The sequence below is a fragment of the Lagopus muta genome, chromosome 2, assembly GCF_023343835.1.
Source record: "Lagopus muta isolate bLagMut1 chromosome 2, bLagMut1 primary, whole genome shotgun sequence".
Lineage (NCBI taxonomy): Eukaryota > Metazoa > Chordata > Aves > Galliformes > Phasianidae > Lagopus > Lagopus muta.
The window spans coordinates 25918892-25943389 of NC_064434.1; the positions used below are offsets into that span (position 1 = coordinate 25918892).

At 35.6% G+C, this 24498-nt stretch overlaps 1 protein-coding gene across 1 annotated transcript in view; it reads right to left on the reverse strand.

Annotated features, from left to right (window-relative positions):
* The window catches only part of LOC125689991 (protein eyes shut homolog), a 702258-nt gene that overhangs the window by 499509 nt on the left and 178251 nt on the right, over nucleotides 1-24498 (reverse strand). Inside the window, exons 12-16 of the mRNA XM_048937860.1 lie at nucleotides 20920-21042; nucleotides 19251-19364; nucleotides 18114-18227; nucleotides 15976-16089; nucleotides 972-1169 (exon numbers count right to left, since the gene is read on the reverse strand). Coding sequence (XP_048793817.1) covers nucleotides 972-1169; nucleotides 15976-16089; nucleotides 18114-18227; nucleotides 19251-19364; nucleotides 20920-21042 — 663 coding nt within the window. The remainder of the gene's footprint in view (nucleotides 1-971; nucleotides 1170-15975; nucleotides 16090-18113; nucleotides 18228-19250; nucleotides 19365-20919; nucleotides 21043-24498) is intronic.

Genomic DNA, 24498 nt, shown 5'->3' on the forward strand with positions numbered 1-24498 from the left:
GTATTAGTCCCTTCAGGAAAAAGTTAGTAGTTAGATAATTAAGAAATAATAACTTCAAAAGCAGTTACAGAAATGACAACTGAATTCCTTTTTCTAGTGATATGGGCCGATGGATAAAAATCATAGCTTAGAAGATCCATATGGGATATTGAGGGCATAGAAATAATTATAAGAGTAGTGCAGAAGTGGAAAAGGCTTTCTAGTGTTTCTGAAATTTCCATCCTTCCTTAAGGGCTTTGAAAACTCAGAGAGAAAAAGACATTAGTCCAGTAGGAGGTTTAACTATGTGACCTCCAGATATCATTCCCCTTTTCAATGAGAGTTAGTAAGTTTTTCTGAAAATTACCACTTTCCCTTTTGTTTACCAAGCACAGAATGGGTTCTGATAGGTTTTAACCCACAACACTTTCCATTAAGTACTCCATTAAGTACTGCCTGCTATTCAGTGTAGCCTGCTGATCCAGACAGAATATGTTAGAGTAATTCATCATTAGGTTACTTCTAAAGCATGCAAATACGATTATCAGGAAAAGAGGCAGTTACATGCTTACATGATACAGAGCACATTATAGTAAATGGACACTCTATTTTCCATGCTTGATAATTAATGCAATTTTTGGACTTGTTAGAATTATCACATATAGTGCTTAATTGCTCTACGAGCTCCTTTTTAGTAACTGACTATTCTCTTATCAGATGCACAGTGTAAGATATATTTGGCTAATTTAGGTATCAAAGGAGACAGCACAAATCTCATTAAAATTTCTCATTAGCTGTCCCTAAACACACAAACCTCAGGACCAGGAGTCGAGGCAGTTGGCAAAAATAATCCTCCAGGCACTGGCTGTGGAACTCCAGACAAGCTAAATTTCAGTAAATTATCCACTGTTCTCCCCAGAGCAGCTCAGTAGCTACAGATGCTTCAACAGAAAGACTACTCTACATTAAAGGAAGTAACCAGTCTGACTTACTGTCATAACAGTATCCATGGAGGCAAGGGTTAGAACTGCACTCATTGACATTGATCTCACAGCGTGGACCTGCAAAACCTTTCACACACTGGCACTGGAATCCAAGGGGAAAAGCATCCAAATTCATTTCTTCTGTGCACACAGCTCCGTTCTCACAGGGATTACTGGCCTCACAAGGCCTAAACTCACAGTTCAAACCTGAAAAGAAAAGTAGCAAAGCTGTCAGCATTTAACTAATGAACATATCCCTGCAGCTGCTGCCTATTGTGAGCTGTATTTTCTTTAGACTACTGCTTAAAATTAAGTTGGAGGCTCTCAGAGATGTATATGTACAGTGCCATGCAGAAACACTTACTTGCTTTGCTTTTTTACAAACCAAAAAGGATTATTTGTTCCTATTTTGATTATATAACGACATTGTTTTTCAAAATCAAAATAGCACTTGGGTACCTTTTATATTTTTCTGTTTGCCCTTGCCCACTAAAATAGCTCAAAAACTGCACTTAAAGAAATAAATTTTAATTTGCAGCTTCCTGTTACTTCCTTATGATATTATTACAGCTACGATACAATTTGTATATAAATGATATATAAATGAAGTGCGAGTAACCTTGTATTATTAAATATATTATTAAATATATATTAAATTATGTGTTGTTGCTTTTATTTTACTTAAGAGTGGCTACCTCCACAGTACATAAAATACAAAATAGAACTTCCTACAGTTTCTTTGTATTCTACTCTAATGTGTAATAGATTTTGTACATTTCTCTGGGGTAATTAGGGAATTGTGTAATTGTGATCTTGGGTCACAGATGCCCTCATCTAAATCCTTAGTTTGCAATAGATTTTAAAAGATTTAAAGGTCCTTTAAAGTGAATCTTACTTTGTAAGCACATAAACAAGGCTGATTCATGTTTTCCAGCTGCAAAGCCTCAAAACACTGAGGGCAGACATAAGAGAGATCAAATGGGATTGTAAAGCTGCTTCTCCTTTCCCTCACCACTGCTGGAGGCAAGTCTGTTCTTTCAGGCTGTTTCAGGCAGACTTTGCTGGCTTTCAGGGCTGCAACCAGCTGTGAACCAGCTCTCTGAGGACTTGTGGAGCCTGTCTGCCTTTCCACTAGTGCTGTGAGCTGTGTATGTGCTGTGCCTACCAAAGGTGGTGTGCACAGTTGCAGTCCTTCAGACCCTCTGCCCACTTCTCTTATGCTCCTGCCCCAGCTCTGGCTGCTCAGACAGTCCTTCCTGAAGCATCTCCTCCCCATCCTTCTTCAGTAACACTGGTGTCTGTAGGGTTGTTTCTTTCACATTATTTTTCATTACCCTCTTACGCAACTGCTGTGCAGCATTTTTGCATGCAGAGCCCAGTTATGTCCTGTGGTGGGCTGCTGGAGCCAGGCAGCCCTGGCCTCACCTCAAAGAAGGCCCTGCAGCCCTGCTGCCAGCAGCTGGGTGTCTGCACACAGCATGCGAGAGAAGCCCTATTTGTGAGATGTATTATAGTCCCTAGAATTTCCAATTTTTGTTCAGATAAGAATTCTTGAGAAGTAATTGACAGTCACCTGGAATATTTAGCAGTTTTGTATATTGTATACAATTGCTAACAGAACTGACTATTCATACAGTTTATTGGATGTAATTTTGGGAAACTGAATCAGTTAAGTGGTTAGCTTATTTTGGAGCAACAAATTGAATATTTTTTATGGTTTCAGAAGAACAAAACTACAACACAGTGGTTGAGATCAGGCTACAGAGTCATTGAGTGCCATTCAGTGGCTTGTTTGAATGCTTAACAATCCTTAAAAATACAGGATACAGCGAAGGGATGAAAAACTCATTGTAAAACTTAAGTATTAACATGACCATTAGACTGAATGATATTGAAGTTTAACTTGAAAAATGTACTTATATGCACCGAGATATGTTGTCACTAAAATGATTCAGGCTCTTGTGCAAAAGAGAACCATCATACTCACTTTTGTGATGTGCTTAGTATAGGCCAAAGTACATTGAACCTATGTATTTTCTCCTTTGCTTGTATTTTGCCAGTATAGGCAAAATGTTTTTGGCCTATTCCACATTTTGTTCATCCTATGGGGACTGTTACTTACATAGTAGCCCACTGGCCATCACTGGGTCTTCTTAATAATGAAAAACATACTCTCCAAAACATCCCAAGGATTTTACATGAGCTGAATCTTTGCTGTAAGGCAGAGTAATTTGAAGGCTGAACTCTCAATGCTTCTGCACGGGAATTATAAGGTCATGGCCTGAATCTGTGACTGAGCACCTGGTGAAGCAGTATAGCCAGCCCTGAGAGCACAGATGGAAGCAATTCACCTGTGCCATTGCAGGGAGTGGACCCAAGGTCAGGCCTTTGCTAACCTAATTTAAGGGCTGGCAGCAGTAAAGAGAAGGATCTTTGGAGTACTTCGTGAATCCTGAAAGGGATAAACAATTCCTTCTTTTTTTACTAGGCTGTGACTTTAACCTTTTTGGGGTGATCCAAAACTGGTTTAAAGCAGCTATGTCTGCCAGCGCTTATCTTTGCAGCTTCCAAAAGCAAAAGAAACAAGCAGGAATAGAACTGGAATAGAACTAACAAATAATAACAACATACAATCAACTATCTGATCAATGCAGTGATACTAATGGAGGAGAAAAAAATGGCACCACTTGTTTCCTGTCTTTCTGTCACCCGTAGTCTCTGATGCACAGTGTTCTTGCAGGCCACAACATGACTTTTGGAATTCCCTGAAACTGCATAACAAAAGCTACCATATGGTTTACTGAGATTTGCCCCAAAGTTTTCATCTTCATGTCACAACAGCATGACATGAGTGAAGACCTCGCTGATTCCTAAAGTGGAGTTCTCACCCCTCTAAATAAGCTTAACACATAGTTCACAAGTGGAACTGTCAGATGGTCCAGTAATGCAGTATTTATTTTTCTTCTGAGTTGATGGTAATAAGAGTTGCCTGACCTCTTACATTATTTGGTGGCAGATGCTTTTGTTAGATAAAGCAGAGGTCAGGACATAGTGCATCAGTTTTTGCCTACTGTAGTATCCTTCACCAGTGCTGGATATTAACTGCTTTTCAGAGGAGAGCATAACAGAGTCTTGATGCACAACTTGTGAATAATCAGAGAAGAAACAAAGGTTCTATGCTCTAAAGGCACAGGTTTACATTTACTTAAAAATATTTGTTCTGTATGAATAACTTTGTGCACAGAAAACCTGCTGGAAATAGCCTCTTAGAAAATGACTTGGGTGTTCCTGAGAACAACAGGTTGGCCATGAAATAGCAGTGCACCCTTGTGGCCAAGAAGGCCAACGCTATGCTGGGGTGCATTAAAAAGAGTGTGGCCAGCAGGTGGAGGGATCTTATCCTTCTCCCCTACTCTGCCCTGGTGGCCATTTAGAATATTGTGTCCAATTCTGGGCTCCCCAGTTCAAAAAGAAACAAGGGTCTCCTGGAAGGAGTCCAGGAGAGGGCCACAAAGATCATAAGGGACCTGGAGCACCTCTATGAGGAAAGGCTGAATAACTTGGGTCTGTTCAGCCTGGGAAAAAGAAGACTGAGGGGGAATCGGATTAATGTTTAAAAATATCTCAAGGCAGATGGGAGACAAAGGGATGAGGCCACTCAGAAAATAAGAGATAACGTAAACTTTTATGTTCTTCTTTTGCTTTCATAAATTTAGTTTTACGACATATTGGCATATTTATGTTCTGATGATAAGGTTTTATTGTTCTGCTTTTTTTTCATTTTGTTTTTAATGAAACCCTGGGTGGATGTCTTCACTGTGCACTCTGACAAAAGGAGCTTGAATCAATCATGGAATCACAAGAGTCATAGAATCATAGTGTCACAGAATGGCTTGGTTTGGAAGGGACCTTGAAGATCATCCTGTTCCAACCCTCCTTGCATTTACCTTTTTTGCACATGGTTTTCTGTTCCCAGTTTGTAAATTTTTCTGCCACGTATGCTTGATTTCCTGTATATTGGGAAGGTTTGTACTTTGACTTATCCCTCAAGATAAATCAGTAGGATCAAGATAAATCTGTTTTCCCTTCAGTGAAATCACCAATGGGAGCTGTAAAAGAGATCCCTAAACAGACCAAAGTCAGCTCAGTGATGTCAAGGACCTGCTACATGCATTTCTTAATTCTTTTAGGATTATAAACTCCATCATCTCACTGCTATTGTTGCCAAAGATGGTTTTGATCTTTACATCTCAAACGACCTCTTTGTAGTCTAGTCATGCTATTCTGCAAGCTGCAGCATATATTTATACCTCTTCAGATTCTTGCTGGTACATTCCCAGAAGGGCAAGAATTTCAGTGATGTATGCACTGATTTGTCATCACACCAAAATATATATTTCCCTGATAAAATGGACATTTTCCCACTACATAAGAAATGAGGAGGAATGTAAATTACTGCCTTTGCTCTAGCAATAGAGAAGTTACAGCACATAGAGCAAAAACATTTATGTTGTCCTTACAAGTATAAAGAACTGAAAATTTAAATCTAGTCGTAAAGTTCTAGGGTAATATTCCTATTTAACAAATGAGGCCAAAACAGATGATACTATACTAACTATATGTAGTATTCTAAATTGTTTTTGCAGTGCTTTCTTTCAAGCCACTTCACCCTCATCTTAATTGGAAATGCAACCTCTTTTTCTCCCACACAGCTTTCCTGCATATCACTGCTTGGAAAATTTTTCTCTGCGACTAAAGTGTGAGAGATTTCATTCCTATACCAACTAGGAGGCTGGAAATAAAAGAAAAGAAGACTTTATCTTACCTATTCAGTTCCTTTCCTTGAGTAAATTATTTTTTTACTGTCAGTGTTGAGAATCAATAATGTAAAACACTCTTCCCTCATTCAGAGGATCACAAGCATTTGTATTATTTTTAGTGCAAGCATGAAAATCATTCATTATTAAATAACTAATTAGTAAGCAGCAAGAATACAAGAAAATTATGTTTGCTGATTTAAATTAGAATGTTTTGGAAAAGGACATATTCAGAGGATGGTAACAGGCAGTTGTGGTTATGTGTTAGTAAGATGAATGGCCTTCTGCTGTTGCTGCCATATCAGCATTTTGTACCAGGCTGTAAATGTACATTTAAGGTTACTTGGTCAAATCAAGCAACAAACAGAGTAGGGATGCAACATTTGTTTATGAAAGTAAATTTATCAGAATAGAGATTCACATCTACTGCATTTTCTGGTTTTTTTTGTTTTTTTTTTTTTAATAAAATTTAAACTATTTTTGAGGAAATAAGTAATTGTGAATGTGTAGCTGATTAATTATACTCTACACCTATTTTTACCTAAATATTAGAGAGCTTTTCATCTGGTAAGTTTCTGAAAGTCTGGGATTTTTGACAGAAAGGTATGCTATATACTAGGAAACACAGCATAAGCTGTCTTCTCCCACTCACATATAAGGATTTTTAAATTTGCCATCGTAGAACAAAAAAGATGATGTTCACTAAACATAGTTAGCTGACAGAAAAAACGAAGTAAGTATGTCCAACACATCAAATGTGGAAGAGTCAAACATGGAAGTTCATTAATAAATTAATAAGTTCAGCATATCTTTCCAACCGTGCTCATTTCAATTAGACACGTTTAACATTTTTGCTGTTTTAAGTCTTGACTATATTTTATTGATTACAAGAAGAGATCGCCTTTACTAGAGAATGTAAAGCCTCTCCGTTAGTAAGAAACCATACACAACACAAAAGAATATGAACTAGCAATTAATTTACACAGTTGAAGGACATTTCAGTTTTCAGTGGCACAATATATCAAATGAATATAACTCAATGAACATAAAATATATAACAACTAATGAATAATTTATTTGGAAAACACTTTTATTTTGTTTAATAATGAGAAGCATATTGCATGATCAGAAATATAATTCTACTAGTTCTAATGAATTATCTCTCCTACAGCATTTGCTTGTAATATTTTCACAGTGGATACTAAATATCATAAGTGAAATCTGAAAATAGGTGATTTCTTCCTAAATAATACCTTGATTTGTTAAAGCCATTATTAAAGTAAATATATATATATATAAATGATGTAATAAATAAATGACCTGTCATAAGTTTCCATTTTCTTATGTAAAACGATTGATGTTTGTTATTATTTGCTCAGCATAAATTTGTGCATGAAATGTTCTGATGTGTACTACAGATTTCTCTTATAATCAAAAATGGCATCTCTTCAGCGCTGCTATTCTTTCGGAAAAATAATTTAATAAAAAAGCCATTTGCTACAAACATTTTAAGGAATTAAATCTGACAACAGCTTTCAAAGTCAGCATTTCACAGTAAAAGTAGGAGAGGAATCAATGACAAAATATATCTGATTGCAAACTGCTGGCATGATTATGAGAATATAGTGAAAATAAACTAACTGTGGCTAGTTCTGGATCAAGAAGAGTGTCACTTGAGGACCAATGTCTTAAATAATATTAACTGATCTAGTACTATTGTGATATATGTACTCACGAGGACAGGAAGCTTTGAGGACAGATGAAATGGCATCATGGTCCATGTGGAGGCATGGACAAGAGGTGATGAACCAGCCAGGAAGTATCACCTACCCTTGGGCATCAGATGAGGGTCAGAAGAGGTAGATGCACTGTGAAACTATGAACTGTCAATATCCCAGATCTACTAGTAAGACCCATTCCAAATTCATGGGCAATTTAATGGTGTTCCCAACATCATTCTTTTGAAAGCATTTTAATCTACAAAATAATTTGATCACATCAGAGAAATCTGTATTGTTGATTTCATCAACCTTCTACAGTCCCCATCACAAGAGGCCTTCATTAACATATCATAGAATAATGGAAGACTCAGGAACTGTGACAAGCAATCAGTTAAGTGCTTAAATTTTGAGGTCTTGGAACATCTAAAGAATAAATGTCGCAAAAAACAAAGATTAAACTGTCTCTATAAGTGTACAAAATTGTCTTTTTCTGTAACTTTGAAAAGTTCACAGATATCTCTGAGAAGCCTGCAATTATTTTATCAACTAGCTGCTTAGTTTCATCTGCCTTGTGGCATAAGAAAACAACGCAGTATATCTACATAAACAAAATCTAACGTACTCTGGAATATGATAGGAAGAAAAAAATAACTGCAGAAGCATGCATGTATTGGTATTACTCAAAACTAAGCCAAGTATTACTCTAACACTTTATAAATACAGCATCTTTTCTTTCAGTTCAAATTTACAGGAATTCCTTATTTTCAGTGGAATGCAAATTATAATTTATGTGAAGAGCTTTGTGATTCTGTGTATGTGAAAAATCTCTTTCAGTGATATTTATACAAATTGAAAATCAACAGGTTTGTTATCATTTCTTTCTAAATGAAGAATATTCAGAAAGCAATACTTGGCACTTTCAAATAAAAGATATTTCCTTAATTTTATATAATAATGCACGCCATGCAATGGTGATGGAACAAAGAAAGGGACAGACCCACATCACAAATTTCAAATGAAAATCACATGTTTATATTACCGTTCCATACCTGTATAAAGTTCTGTAAAACCAGACAAAAAGAAAAGTTGGATGTATTATTTAGGTGCTTCATTAAAAATATTTAAGTACTGTACAATGAAGATAAATTTATATGTATATTTGTGCAATTCAGATTTTGTTATAAAAATTATGCTTCACTCTTTCTGAAATAATGAAAAGAAAAATGCTACTAAGGAAAACAGTAGCAGTAGGTCCTAATAAATAATATGCAATTCTTCTGTTGCTGTTTTCTTCTTCTATCTTTCTTTAATATATCAGAGCTCAACATAAATTACTAATGTATGTGGACATACAGAAATGTGTACAGAAAGCTAGTATTAAACTCATTTTTTCCTCATGGCCTTGAACCTGTGGATATCATTTTTGACTATATTGATTCTCACCTTTAGTTCAGGCAGACAGATCCTTCTGTGTTTTAAGATCCTGTTTTCATTTGCTTAAAATTTACCAGATTGGACAGGTATTATTTACAACATATACCAGGATTATTGTTTTCTTACTCTGATTTGCATGTTGGCAGATATCTCTACATCACAAGCAGACCTGCCATGTAGAAAAATAATGCTGCAAAGTTTTGTTTCACCAACCAAAACCAAACCAAAACAAAACTTGATGATCAACTTTTTCTGATAAAGAGAAATACCCTCATTATTTGTAGGGCCGCCAGGGAAAAAGGTTATCATATTTTAAACCTTTGAAAAACTGTGATTTCACATACTTTTGGGGGAGTAAGGGAAAGATGCATAGAGATTTTCATTTGCAATAAATATACTTTGTATCATCTACCTAACATAAATCTCCTCCCTGTCACCAAGGTAGTTGTACAACATTCTCACAGCATAACTAATGAGATTCAAACCCCTGATCTGCTGTAGATGACTGGATTTAGAGAGGCAGTATTCCCAAAGTACTCGTGGCTGTAAAAGCTTAGAAAATATTTCTTGTGGATCAAGGTGCATCCCAAGGTGCAAAGTGAAAGCGGAGCTGAAATTACAGCACATACCTCACTGAATTTTTATGGACAGATTTCTCATCTAGGGTTATTTGAGATGATTTGGGGTTTTTAGCACTGTACCAGAAGGTCATAGGTCTCCTACAGGTCTTGTCACATCCGCCAGTGCTTTGTGGGTGCCTAACATACCCCGGACTGTTGAGATGGTACTTCAGTTGGTTAGGTTAAAAGTCTACTCACTGACCTGCTTAGTTTTGGAGACAGAAACATCTGAATTTAGCCATCCAGACATTAATTTTTAGAAACAAGAGCAAGCTTGATAGAAATAACAGAAAAATTTCCAGAGAAGTTCCACAGATATTTCATATGGAAGCCAACAGCAATTCCCAGTCAACCTTTTTCTTTATCGCTTAGGGGCAATACTGATTTCCTAGACCATATACCATAAGCATGGATACACTGTTTCTCCATCTATAAAAAGCTCCTACGTGACACAAAGCATCCTTCACAGCTCTCTGCACTCATTCTATTTTTTTCCCTAAATGAAATTTTATTTGGCTGCTCAGCATCAAGAGAGTGGCAAAAACAGATATAAACTGATGTTGAACAGGAGATATTCTTCTGTGGTCTAACACATATATATGCCACCAGAAGCCACAAGTCTGCCTTTTAGCGTGGGTGTTGGCACAGCAGAGACTGAGATTTGGACTGTGAGTGCTGAAAAAGTAATTGCTCCATTATATCTACTTTAGTCCTTTGCCATCATGAGCACTTACATTTCTTACTTATTATCTGTTTTGTAATTAGCTGTTCCCATAATAGAGTGTCCTGTGCTGAAAACTCCATTATTAGTCTTGCTTTTCAACAGAGTTAAGCATTTTTTTTTCTGCTGAGTTGCCTTTCTCACTAGTTTACTTTCTTCTGCAACATGTTTAATGGCTAATTACCATTTTTGCTTTAATCTTAATTGCAACACATTTGGAGACATGTGTCATTAAGACTGCAACAAATAAGTACACATTTCCTCAGAACTGAATTTCAATTTTCCTCCACAATTACATGTATTTGATTTAAAAGGTCATACCTATTAGTAGCATTTAGACCAAACAAATACAGTGCATTTTTAAATGAGTCATGCAATCATTTAGATCAGAGGATAATTTTCCTTTCTCTCATTATTAAAAGCATGTTAATAAAGAGTTTCTTTGTTTGTTTTTAAGGAAAAGTAAAAGGAAATATTCATGTCTCCTACTGAAGGGCTATCACATATCAAATATACAATCTCAACCCAAAAGGGGCATTTTTTTTTTTCTTCCTTGCTGAGATTTTCTTGCAAATAGCAGTAGACAGGATTAGTAAATGGGTAACAGAAATGATGGTGAAGTAAATCCAAGCACAGAAAATGGAAGAAATTTGCAAAATGTAAGATCTGTTCTTAGCTTTCAATCCCGAGTAAAAATAAAGCAGCCTCATAGAACAGGTCCATGTCTCTCCTATACTGAGGACTCCACATCTAGATGCAGTACTCCAGGTGAGGTCTCACCAGTGCAGAGTAGAAGAGCAGGATCACCTCTCTTGACCTGCTGACCACCCTCCCTTTCATGCAGTCCACAATACAGTCGGCTTTCTGGGCTATGAAGGCACACTGGCTCATGTCCAGCTTGCCATCTACCAGTACTCCCTAGTTCATTTTAGCAGGGCTGTGCTCAGTAAATCTGTGGAACTAGTTGTTCAAAGGATATTTGAACACACTGCATGGCTCCTATAGAACAAGAAAAACAGCCAGGGCACAAATACATCTAAATATGGAAGAAACAGCTAATGACTGCTGTGAAGCACCTAGAAATACCTAGAAGTAAACATATAATACTAGATCAATTTACCAATGTAAGAATGAGACATCTACTACTTCACTGGCCTGTTTCATCAAAAAGCAGGCAGTAAAAAAACTGTTTAGTAGCAGAGCATTTAAAAGTCACCTCAACGTGGATATCTATGAACCTCATACAGCTGAGAAAGACTCAGCTAAAATCTGTGAACTAATGTGCCCTTCAGGCTTTAAGATACTTGAAGACTTCAAACTCATGAAAGCAAATAAAACTGCAGGAATTCAAAAAGATGTTTCTGATTTTGCTGGCACAGATGGAAGTGTATAACGGATATGTTTCATCCTTGTAACAAAATAAATAGCATAAGACAAGAAAGGTACTTTGCTAAATGATAATGGAGACCAGCAAGAGACCATAAGATAAGGTAGCTTAGAGGCTTAGAAAAAAAAAATTAGAAAAAACTTAGCATAAAAGAATTAGCAGTCTTTCTCTTTTTCATGGAAAAAGAAGGAGCTTGTTGATTTCATAATAAAATTAGTAACTTCTGCTTCATACTACTTTGTATAAAATAAATTATTTCAGGTCCCTATTTAACATGCCTCCATATATGGATAATATATATATTTATATACAGATAAAGCATAGCACTGAGTGCTACATAATTTCCTAATGGCACTATTCTTGAACTGTGTTTTTGAATTTTTAATGGAACAGAACAGTATTTCCATTCAGAGACATTGGTGCTTTTATTCTACCTTCCATGAAATTGCTAGTACTCCTAAATGAGCTACAGCCTCACATGTTTATCACACATTCTCTTCTGCAGCACTTAATATCAGTTCCACAATAACTGTGATTCCAGTAAAGAAATGCTACAATTGTAGAATCAATATCATAATAGAAAAGTTATTATAACTCCTCTTTGGCTAGGATTCTATAATGGAATCAAGCTCATAAGAGAACTGAGAGCCCTTTTTAACACATAAATTACTGGGAAAGACTATCACTGAGAATTTATTGGCCAAAACTGTAGCTAAATATAGCTCTAAGCTGTCTGTCTCCTATTGCTGACATTACATTCTTTGACTTGTCCTGTACCCAGATCAAGTTAATTTTTCTTCCTGATCCCAGTTCCAATAATAGGGAAAGTTGCAGAAAACTAGCTGATCACATTCCTTTGTTTCTGAACAGCTAAACTTCTGAATATCCTTTGAAAAAGTGTCCCATATAGATAACTATAAGTGTTGTATCTCAGATACGATATAAAACAGGTGGGAGAGGGAACATTTCCAAAATAGGAAAAGAACATTGTATAACAGTAGAAGTAAGTGGCTCGGTGGTAAATAGCCCTTCAGTGTTTAAGTATGAAGTATAATAATAGCTTGTACCATATAAAGTCAGTGAAAGAAACAAAGAACTGGAGTTAAAAAATTGGAGTATCATACTGAGATAATTAGAACATATTTGCAAGTATACACAGTATTTATGGCAGATAGCAGAAACATATATAGATACTATTATATTTTTTTTTTTGTCTGATCATAGATACAACACGTGCACAGTGAGCCTCAGTAACTACTGGGGTTTTCATGTGGACTGACATAAAAGTCTCTTCATTGATAAAGTAATCTGCTGTAAATTTTTTATTCTTTTATCAAATGTAGAGCTTCCTTGACAGCAAGGTCTAAAGCATTATGATATAAAATTATATAGACTTTGAATGACATTATTTCATACTTTACCAGTACAAAAGGTAAATCTCTATATCTTCAGAAAATAGAAATTCAATTTCATCCTCCACAGGACAAGAAATTTAGCTGAAATAGGGTGACAAGACTTCAAATACCATACTTAGTAATTAGAATATTATTAGGAGATGACAACAATGTTATGTTATATCTGGAATTCTAAATGCTTCTTAAGTTTTCTTTTGAGCTGTGCATAGATTGACTGCTAGTACTCTCAGGCAATGTTCAGTAGAACATTTGGAAAAAATGAAAGGTAGCAATTTCAATGATAATAATTCCAATGAAATATCTGAACATATAGAAAGACCAGTGATCTGCACTAGCTGTGGGGAAGTCCTCTATCTGGTGAAACTTAAGGAGATGAATGTATTTGTTTTGTCACTGTCAGAGTTACAGCAACAATGGCAGAAGAAATACTTCTCCACTATTGACTTTACTGTAGAAATCAGATTTTCCAAAACAGTTTGTGGCCGCAGGAAAACATCACACACACATCTGGCTTGTAGAGTTATTTTAAACAGCCAGGACCATCAGACATTTGAAGGAAAATCTAGATATGTACAAGTGCTTAAGTATCATCGTGTTTAAAAAACGTAGCTGTCTAGAAAAACCAGTGGATGAAATAAATATTTTGTCATAGTAGAACTACCCATGCTTTATAAAAGCACACAAATGCAGTAAAAATATTATTTTTTCATTGAATTATCATAGTCACTTGGGATGAATGTAAGATTTATCAGAATATAAAGTATCAAAAAGTGAGTGAAACAAAAAAATGAGAAGCAGCTGAGCTTGTCCTCCAAAGAATGGGAAATAAAAAATAAAAAAATAATAAAAAAAAGGATTTTAGCAACAGGGAAAGAAAGGAGAGGAAACTATCTTTTTTAAGCCTTCTTGTCACAATAAACAGATTTTCCACACTAACCAAGGAAATAGTCAATCAGATAAACGTATACAAAATGATATCAGTAAGCTAAATCCATTTTTAGGTTAATCTGAAAGTCTACCTTTTCTGTGAGTGCACCTGAATGTCCAAATTATGCTCTGAATTTCTTAATTCTGTGTTCTACATATTAGAGGGTTGGTCTACACATTCTGGAGTGGTTTATGTTGGTTGGTTTTTTTTTTGTTTTTTTTTTTTTTGTAGTGATGCACAGTCTGTAAGTCAGATTGTGTGACCAAAGAATCAAACCATTACAACATATTAGGGATATACAACTTCAATTTTTTTTCCCAAGAAATGGTGACATTCACAACATTGCATGTATACTTTTCACTACACAAGAACTTCTATGAAAATATTCACAACTAAAACAGATATTCCTATATTACTTTTATGATGTCTTTACTTACTCAGTAAAATAATTCTGTAATAAGGTACACACAAAGCTATTTGTTACAATAACCAGAGTATTACCACACAACTTGAAAATAGAGTTTAGCTTCCCATTATTTATCTTGGGCTTCCTGTGAATCTGTTAAAGACTACGCTTACATCCATCTAATACTAAATAAACATGGTAAGAGATTGTGGTAGTGTGCTCATATGAACCTTGCTTTTTACTTTTATTTATACCATCATGAACCTTGGTAGTGTCAGTTTAAGAATTTGATTTAAAGCAATGCCAAGTCAGCCTGTAAAGAACTCAGAAATCTCAAAAATCCTTTATTTAAAAAAGAATCCTTAGAACAAGATTTTAAGCATTCTATACCAAGAGCTTTATGATTTTAGAGGATCTCAGTTAGTTAGCATTTATGAATCTTTCCAGAGGAGTTTAACCTTACCACTGAGAGCAATAGAGATTGCTAGCTTCTTGAAGGATGACTACAGAAATGCTGACTTTCTGAAATTTTAATAATTTATTTAAATATCTAAATGAGAACGAAAGTCTCCTGAAAATCTGGCTGCTTGTGAAACAACTACTTCCAAGACCAATATTTGTAACCTTGTGCTGGAAATGGTTTCACATTTTTCTGTGCAGTGCAAATTCTGAAACTGTGCTACTCATTTACTCGTTATCTTACTAGACTTTATTCAGCAGAACATAAATTAAAACCAATAAAAATGACAAACTAGATTTTGACCATTAACTAAAATAATAAGAACATTAGAGCTCCTTTTTTTCTTGTGAATGATGAGTTCAATGCAACTATCTTCCCCAAAGGGGAAAAACCCTGCTGTCTCAACATACAAGGAAAATAGTCTTTTAATGATTATTCTGGAATCCTAAGTATGTATCATTATATTGAACGGCGGGAGGAAAAATGTGTTTATATTTAATTTATAAATCAACAAGCATCTTTAATGGAAATTATCACTTAAACTAGATTTGCGCAAAAACACTGCATAATTTATTGTCTCAAATTTTAGTACCAAATGTTTAAAATTAACCCCACAACATTTCACTGATAAGGATCACAATAAAACTTACATTTTAAATGTATTTTCCTTAAAAGCATCAACATAAATAACCACACATGATTTATGGATTCCAAGATAACTATAAATAATTATCTGGGAATAGAAACATAATTTAGAAAATGCCACAAATCAAATTAGAGTGAACAATGTTTAGAACAAAACTGTTATGGTTGGTCATTGAGCATATGCCTCTCATTTTGTAAATAATCTTGTTTTGTTAGCAAACTGATTTTATACTATTCATTTTGATAAATAAGTAAACAGTTCAAGTACATACATAAATAAAGTTTACTTCACATTACTTGCAGCCTAGGGTGAAACTGACTGGTCATTTTAAGAGTCTTGCCTGAGAAAATGAAAGACTAATGATGTTGTAGGAAGAGTGAAATGAGTTTAGACAATTGACAGAAATGCTTTCTATAGTTAATTACGTTTGCTTTCCCTTCTCCCTTGGTGTTCATTACCTTTAAATGGAGCCATACATTGGCAGAAGTAATTACCCGGTTGGTCAACACAGGTGGCTCCATTCTTACAGGGAAACGAAGCACACTCATCTATATCTGTTTCACATCTTGCACCTTTGAAAAGACAAAATACGTGAATGTTTAGTAAGACAATCAGGTTCCAAGTTACATTCCATTGGCACCACAGTAACTTCAAGCAGCTTTTGAGAAGCAGCAGATATAAATCAGCCCAACAAAGATCTTTCAATACAAATGTCAACATTCATTTAATTCTTATTGCCATAAATTTGTAAGAACTTATTTCTGAGTTGCTAAGTGGTAAGAAATCTTCCTGGAATGAAGACTAAATTATCTACCAAAGCTAAGAACTTGGAGAAAGAAGATCTGCCTGGTGTAAGTGAAGATTGGGTTCAAGATGATCTAAAGAACATGGAGGGGCCATGGGATCTAATAAGATCTATCTATGTATTCTGAGGGAACTGGCAGATGAAGTTGCCAAGCCACGATCCATTATATTTAAAAGGTCATGTCAGTCTGAAAAAGGAGAAATAATACCAATTTTTGAGTATAGAAAAAAAGACGGTGCAGGGAACTACAGACCAGACAGTCTCACTGCTGTGCCTGGCAGGATCATGGAACAGATCCTCCAGAAGGCCTTACTAAGGCACATGGAAAAGACAGATGATGTGATTAGTGGTAATCAACAAAGCTTCACCAAGGGCAAATCATGCCCAACAAACTTGGTGGCCTTTTTTATGGAGTTGAAGCATCAGTAGATAAAGGAAAATCAACTGACATCATCTACTTGGACTTGTGCAAAGTATTTGACAGTGCCCCACATGATGTTCTGATTGCCAAATTGGAGAAAAATGGATTTGACGGATGGACGACTCACTGGATAAAGAATTGGCTGGATGGTTGCACTCAGAGAATTGTGGCCAATGTCCCAATGTCAAAGTGGAGACTGGTGATGCATGGCATTCTTCAAGGATCAGTACTGGGACCAGTGTTACTCAACATCTGTGCAGGTAATGTGGACAGTGGGACTGAGTGCATCCTCATCAAGTTTGCAGATGACCAAGCTGTTGACACCATAGAGGGAAGGGATGCCATTCCAAGGGACCCAAATAGACTTGTGTTGAGGGCCCAAGCAAACCTCATGAAGTTCAACAAGGCCAAGTGCAAGCTCCTACACCTGGGTCAGGGCAACCCCAAGCACAAACACATATTGGGCAGAAAATGGTTTGAGGACATCCCTGAGGAGGATGACTTCTGGGTGTCAGTTGATCCAACATGAGCCAGCAATGCATGCTTGCAGCTCAGAAGGACAACTGTATCCCGGGTTGCATCAAGAGAAGTGTAACCAACAGGTCAAGGGAGGCAATTCTGCCCCTCTACTCTCCTTTTGTGAGATCCCACCTGCAGTACTACAGCCAGTTCAGTGGCACCCAACTCAAGAAGGAAATGGAGCTGTTGGAGTGGGACCAGAGAAGTGTCAGAAATATCATATGAGGGCTGGAGTACCTCCCTCTACAACAACAGGCTGAGACACCTTGGGCTCATCAGCCTAGAGAAGAAAAAGCTCCAAGGGGACCTTATAGTAGCCTTCCAGAACCTGCAGGGGGCCTACAAGAAAGCTGGGGAGGACCTTTTCATAAGGGCATGTAGTGATGAGACAAGGCAAAATGATTTTAAACTGAGAGAGCGTAGATTTAGACCAGATATTAGGAAGAAATTCCTTACTGTCAAGGTGGTGAGACACTGGAACAGGTTGTCCAGAGAGGTTGTGATGCCCCCTCCTTGGAAACATTCAAGACTGGGCTGGATGAGGCACTGAGCAACCTGGTCTAGTGGGAGGTGTCCTTGCTTATAGCAGGGGGGGATTGATGATCACTTGATGATCTCAAAGGTCCCTTACAACTCAAACATTATATGATTCAATACGACTGTAGCTGTGCAGTTTTGTTTACAGATGGAATCAAGTGTTCCAGTTTGCTATCATGGAAATGAAACATTAGGTCAGGGCAGATAAGGAGAAATGACAAGGAAAGAAAAGTAAATTAGTAAATGATATCTTAATGCATGCTTTTTAGAATACCTCTTCATAGAAAACATTGTTTACTACTAACAGGACTCACCAGTAAAGCCAGATAGACAGATACATTCATAGCCACCAACAAGGTCTGAACACGTGGCATTATGAAGACATGGAGAAGAGTGACATTCATTTATATTTGTTTCACAAGTTGTGCCTATAAAGACAGTCAGTCAAATAGAGAAGTTACAGTATAGCACATATTTGTGTACCAACATTTTAACAGAATATAACTCATTAAAATACAACTCATTAAAATATAACTTATAAATTATTATTAATTCAGTACAGAAATATAGAAAACAAATTACATTAGATTAATAGACTGCACTGAAATGACATGAGAGGAAGTCTTCTATATGGAAGTACAGCATATACAAAATGAAAAAAGAAGTCTGACAAAGAGAAGAACACTATTTACTCCAGTCTAGATTATAGCTAACACAACCACATAGCTTCTCAGAGTATAGAAATATTAGCGACAGACTTTGTAAGTGGACTGTTTTGTTGTTTTTTAATCATTTGAAGAACAAGTGAAAAATAATAGCAAATTACAAGGTTTGGTAGGTTTGAAAATTTTTTATTAAAAAAAAATAAAATCAAGCTTTAGTTATTTTGAATATCACTAATTGTACAGACATAGTAGATTATCATGTGACATTTGAATTGCATAGTACTTTATTTCAGTAATTAAAAATCTGTGAATTTTTTTTTAATGAAGCACTAGAAAGAAAATGGATGTACTTTAAATTCCTAACCTGAGCTCAAAGTAAGGATTAACTGCACATAGCACTGCATTCATTTATCAGAGTTGATTACATTTCTCCCATGAATTGTACCAGTATGCCAAGAACAAAACAATCTTTTTTGTCTGATTCTATTTAATAACCTGTCAGCAGTTTAAAAAGCTTACAGAAAACAGCATAGACTTTTTGTAAAATTTCACTGAAGCCACCTGATTTTCATCAGCATGGGAACCAGCCAGCAGAAAACACCCATTTTCATACAGTCGTTAGAAGAAAGTAGATAACTTTAGTTAAGACGTACTCACACTGAATTTACTTGCTTGGAACTTCAGATGACACTTACAAGTACATAGGTATCCAATCTGACATGCTAAAAAATTCTGCGTAAAACTCAAATAGATTTGTGAAGTTATATTTCTGTATCTTTTTAATACCTTTAAATCCATCCTGACAGATGCAACTGAAGCTGTTCAGATGATCAATGCAAGTGGCTCCACTGTGACAAGGGTCACTAAGACACTCATCCACCTCAATCTCACAGTTATTACCTGGAAACAAGTGAAGGAATCACTTTATTCAGAACATGCCACTCGTGAGCTACTGGTTGCAATAGGAACAATCAAATGAAGTAATTGAGGCAATCTTTTATCAGTTATCCAAAAACTACCCTCAGCAAATTTATTTATTGATTTAAGGCAAAGGTGAAATGTATATTTAATATGCAATGCTCATCAAAGACACAATTATAGATGTACTCTTGTATTTTGAAGGAAATACAGTCCTGAGTTTTACTGAAACATCATGAAAGTATGGTTTGTTAAACCAAATATCACCATGGGAAATATTCGGAAGTGTCTCTATTATAGCCAAAGATTTTCATTAACTTTTGTTTAAATTAGTATTCAAAAAAGTAGATACTTCTATGAATTTTTAAACATGTAGGAGAAAAGCTTATAGATGCTGATTTGTTGTTTAGAACTGATAAACCTAATATCGTCTCTGGCTTGCAAGGTAGAAAAAGATCAGAAAGTATTTATTTGCATTTTGCGTATGACATCCAAATGGATGATCATAGCAAAAATGTTCATTATTATTTCTGAGGTGTTTTGAATACTTTGGACATAGAAAAATATAAACTTAAAATAGTAATCTAATATTATGTAGATGTGAGTATAAGACTCCAAACAAATGTTTCAACAAAATAAGACCTCATCAAGAATAAGTAACATCAAAGAATTTCATGTTTTGATAATAACAATAAACAAACCACAGCTGTAAGATTTCATTATGCTATAGATAATAGTCCTGCTGTTATTAAATTACAGGTTGTATAGTCTAAGTGGATGCCTACATTAGGATGCAGAGCAACAATTTGAGAGGCAAGGTGGTCATAAACAAATCTCTGAGATCTGAATCCCTCTGTCTTCCTGCATCCTCCTTGACTATAGAGACTAGAATCAGACTTGTTTTGATTTACAAGCCAAATCAAAGTCTAGGCTCTTAGATAGGATAGATCTAGACCACAGAGTTGACCTGCTGCCCAGCAAACCCCTAGTGCACTCAATTATAATATCAACCAAGCCATCAGAATGATCAGAGTCTTTATCTAGGAAAATGCTGTTTACTGTTTCAGTTGACACTGCAATCTTGATTTATAATGACAGCACAATGACATCTCCAAAGTAATTTTAATCTAATCATACCCAGTCCTAATGACAATGGCCTGTGGGATAGATTTCAGCATGAGTAGTTAAGTCTGTCTAGGAACTTGAGGGTAGAGTTGGCAGTTCAAGTCCTTATTACTACAGCTTTACTGCCACAGGAAGTACAAGCAGATAAATTAAAGCCAACTTCCATATGGCTACAGGAGCTACAATCCCATCTGTGTGAGACAGACATCCTGTTAAAAATAGTATAAAATAAGAATTGCTGAAGTGGAAGTAGTCCCTTGTAGTCAGTGATTTTACAACTGAATACTCATATGCTGGAAAACATAAACTGCTTCTGCCTGAAACAGAAACACCATTAAATTGTACTATCATGATTTTCTGTGCTTTTAGGACTGACTTAATTAGATGTTACATAATTTGCTATTGAACCCACCTATAAAACCAGGTGCACAGAAACAAACATAGCCGTCAGACATGTCTTTGCAGATGCTGGAGGCCCCACATGGTTGTGAGAGGCAAGCAGCAACATCCACTTCACAAAACTGACCAGTAAAACCTGATGAAAAATAGATAAAACAAAGAAATACATATTTTATTATGACAATTACTCTGAGAAAACAAGTGAGACATCAGTTCTGCTAAGTACCTTTAAATTCTTATTTAGAAAAGAGTAAAATATTCCACTTACTTTGAAAACTTTTTTCATATACAAATCACCTTTAAATGAAACAAAAGAACTGTAGGATGAAGACATACTTGAAGCAAGAGAATTTGATAATATATATATTTTAATAAATAATAATAATAACTAATAAATATAATAATGCCATTATTTTAATTCATTATAATATAAAGATAATATAATAATAATAAATCTAAATATGTGAAACACTTAGCACCCTCGTTTCCCGTTGAGGGTCACATACGCACAATTTACAAATACATTCAAAGATAAAACCTGAATATAAATTTTACATTCAAGATACTGGCACACTGACAATGGCATCAGTTTCTGTAGCCATCTTGCAGGAAGAAAATCACGTGGTTCACAGATTACACTGTCTTTACTTTAGAACACAGTATTACAAGTTAATATCATTTCAATGAAAAATATTTTCAAATTTACTAAATAATTTTGAGTTAATTGATATATAGCAATAAAAAAAAATCAAGTACTGTGTGTGGAGATAGGATCCCAGTGATGAATTCCAAATGCCAAATTTCAAACATCAGACACTTTTGTTGTAACAACTGTTAAGAAAAATCTGTGAAAGTAAAGGTTTAAAGTTCTCTGCCTGCTTATTAATAGAGCACTGGAACAGTTTCTAAAGACTTCAACATTCTTGCAAATGTAATATCTCAGTTAAGATCAAAGAAGTCTGGACCTATTTATTATAATGTAACAATTACAGCATGAAAAGCTACTGAAGACTTAAACTGCAAATTTGGTTCAGTGAGGTAAATATCAATTTCAATGTTTTACAAGCTTGAATACCAAATCTGACTGAAGACTTGAACTTCACATTTCATTTTTGAAAAGATTTACGATTGAATGCCTTGCTTCAGTAGTGCAGATATTGCCATAAAAGTCTAGTGTGCCAGTAAGTTGCTCAGTATCTGACCTTGAGTTCCTTAACATTCTGTACATCAATGAGAAAGAGAGAAAACCTTTGGTCAATGACACAAGAAATCAAATCTGTATTCCTACCATGTACAGCAAGAGTTCCAAAATCTAAAAAGAAGCCTAATAAATTAAATTTCAATAAGTGCAGATGCTGCATAGTAGACCACTACAAAAATGTAGAAGTTCAGTCCTACTTAAGCCTAGTTTAGCATAGTCTTCAAATCAAAGGAAATGTAAACCATGTCCTTAGGGCACTACTGAAGAGCTCCTGATCTGGAAATGTTTTCAGTTTTGAACAGCTGGTTAGATGAGGTAAGACAGCAACTTCTGACCATCAGAGTAAATTGCTGAAACATACTGAGCTGTAGAAATCCTGGCTTGTAAAATAAGCCTTTGAGGCATGAATACAAGAAAATGCATATTAAAACTGCCCTGCACATGCAGTCACTTTGGTTTTTAAATCAGTAGATGCAGAAAGGTGTCTTCAAGCTATGTTTCTACTCCATCCAAAACACCAGCTGTGCAATGTTCTCACACAGCTGAAATCTTCCTCCCTGTTGATTGTTATTAAAAATTTAAGCATGTATCTCATTTCTGCCTTTGTAAATAGATGTTAACATCTGCTTATTGAGGTACTACATAAAGCATAAAAATTAAGATGAAGTAAAATCAAAACATTTATCAATAATGATAACTGCTATGCACAGACAAATGTATCACTGTTGTATGTGATTAAGTGAGGTCATCAAAGTGGAGACACCATGCAGAAAAGCCAGTATGCTTTTACTTCAGAAACTAAAAATAAATAAGAATAATTCTAAAGATTTAAAAGAAGAACCATGACCCATGAATGCTTTTATTTCTGTGTTTTCAATCTACTGGTAGCACTGCAGCATTGAGAAATGTATCTCTCACTGTCACTGTTCAGAGAGAAAAAAAGCAAGGGGCAGTGGTTTTAGGGACAAATTTTAATATTCAAAATCAATTTTTGCATAAAGTGTCTCAGCAAACAAATTTAGAAGCAGTACTTAAGAATATATTATTGCCCATCAAATAAGTCTACTTCTTTCCCACAGGGTCTAAAATGATATTTCATTAATTTAGACAGTGGAAACATGACAGTCAAGTATTTAAAATCATTCTTTCAGATATGCTGCATTTATATTCTTAAGACCTCTCTTTTAGGCTAACCTAAATTCCTCATGACAAAAGAGATTTTTACCAGTCAGACTATGACACTTAAACTCTCCAGGGAGATCACTGCCTTGTGATCCATTCTGACATAGTCCAGCCACACAGTGATTTATGAGTATTTCGCTACATGGCTCCTTATATTCTAGATGGCAGGTACATCTGAAGCTATTAGGTGGAACCTTACATTAAGGGTTATCGTCAGGGCCAGCAGGATCTGATGTGCATTCATTCACTCCTATTGAACAAGTATTACTTCCAGGGATAGTTATATGGTTACTGCTAAAATTACAGTGGAGAAAAACTTAAGCAGACTGTCAGGGACAAATGTCAGAATTTGTTTAAGTGATTTAAAACACAAACAACATCTTCACTATCATAAAGATACTTGCATGCTAATGGGTTGCTAATTTCTCCTTAATTGCTCTGGATATTAATAATATGCAAGCATGTTTTTTTGTTTGTTTGTTTGTTTTTTTTTTGGGGGGGGCGGGAGAACATTAGAAATGATTGCTACTATTTTTGTCATCTAATATCTATCATACTTTGTTAGACTTTCAAATATGAAAAATTGAACACGCTACAAAAAATTACACACTGCAAAATGTATCCAGTGGATAAGAGCCTAAGCAAACAAAACAGGAAAGTAATGATAACAAGGAAAAATCACTTCTGGATGTGGAGCAGGAAAAAAAAAAAGCTGCCATTACCTCACAAAATGTAACAGGAAAGTACTGTGTTGTAATCATCTGCTCTAATAAATACATGTTATTGTGTTGAAGTAACCACTCACTGCTATAAAAGACACAGTGTAACATGCAATTTTCTCTGCTGTATCTCTCTCGCCTATGATTTCTGGAACTCCGACATCAAAATCCACAAAATAATTCTCAGCAAAGACATTGAGAAATTCAGTTCAGATTCAGTAACTTAACAGAACTACCATCCAGAAGTTTTAAAAGCATCACATTCCAAAATTAAAGAGATTGAGAAATGATGATTCTGCGACCAAGAAGTCTTCTGTGTTCTCTGAAAACTGCTCATTTTCACCGCCAGACCGCATGATCTTACAATGGCTGCAGTCTGAGAAATGGTACTCTGTTCCTGTGAGAAATTCAGGTGTCATTTAATCATAGAAAGGTTTGGATTGAAAGGAACCTTGAAGATTATCTAATTCCAACTCCCCCCCTGTGGTCC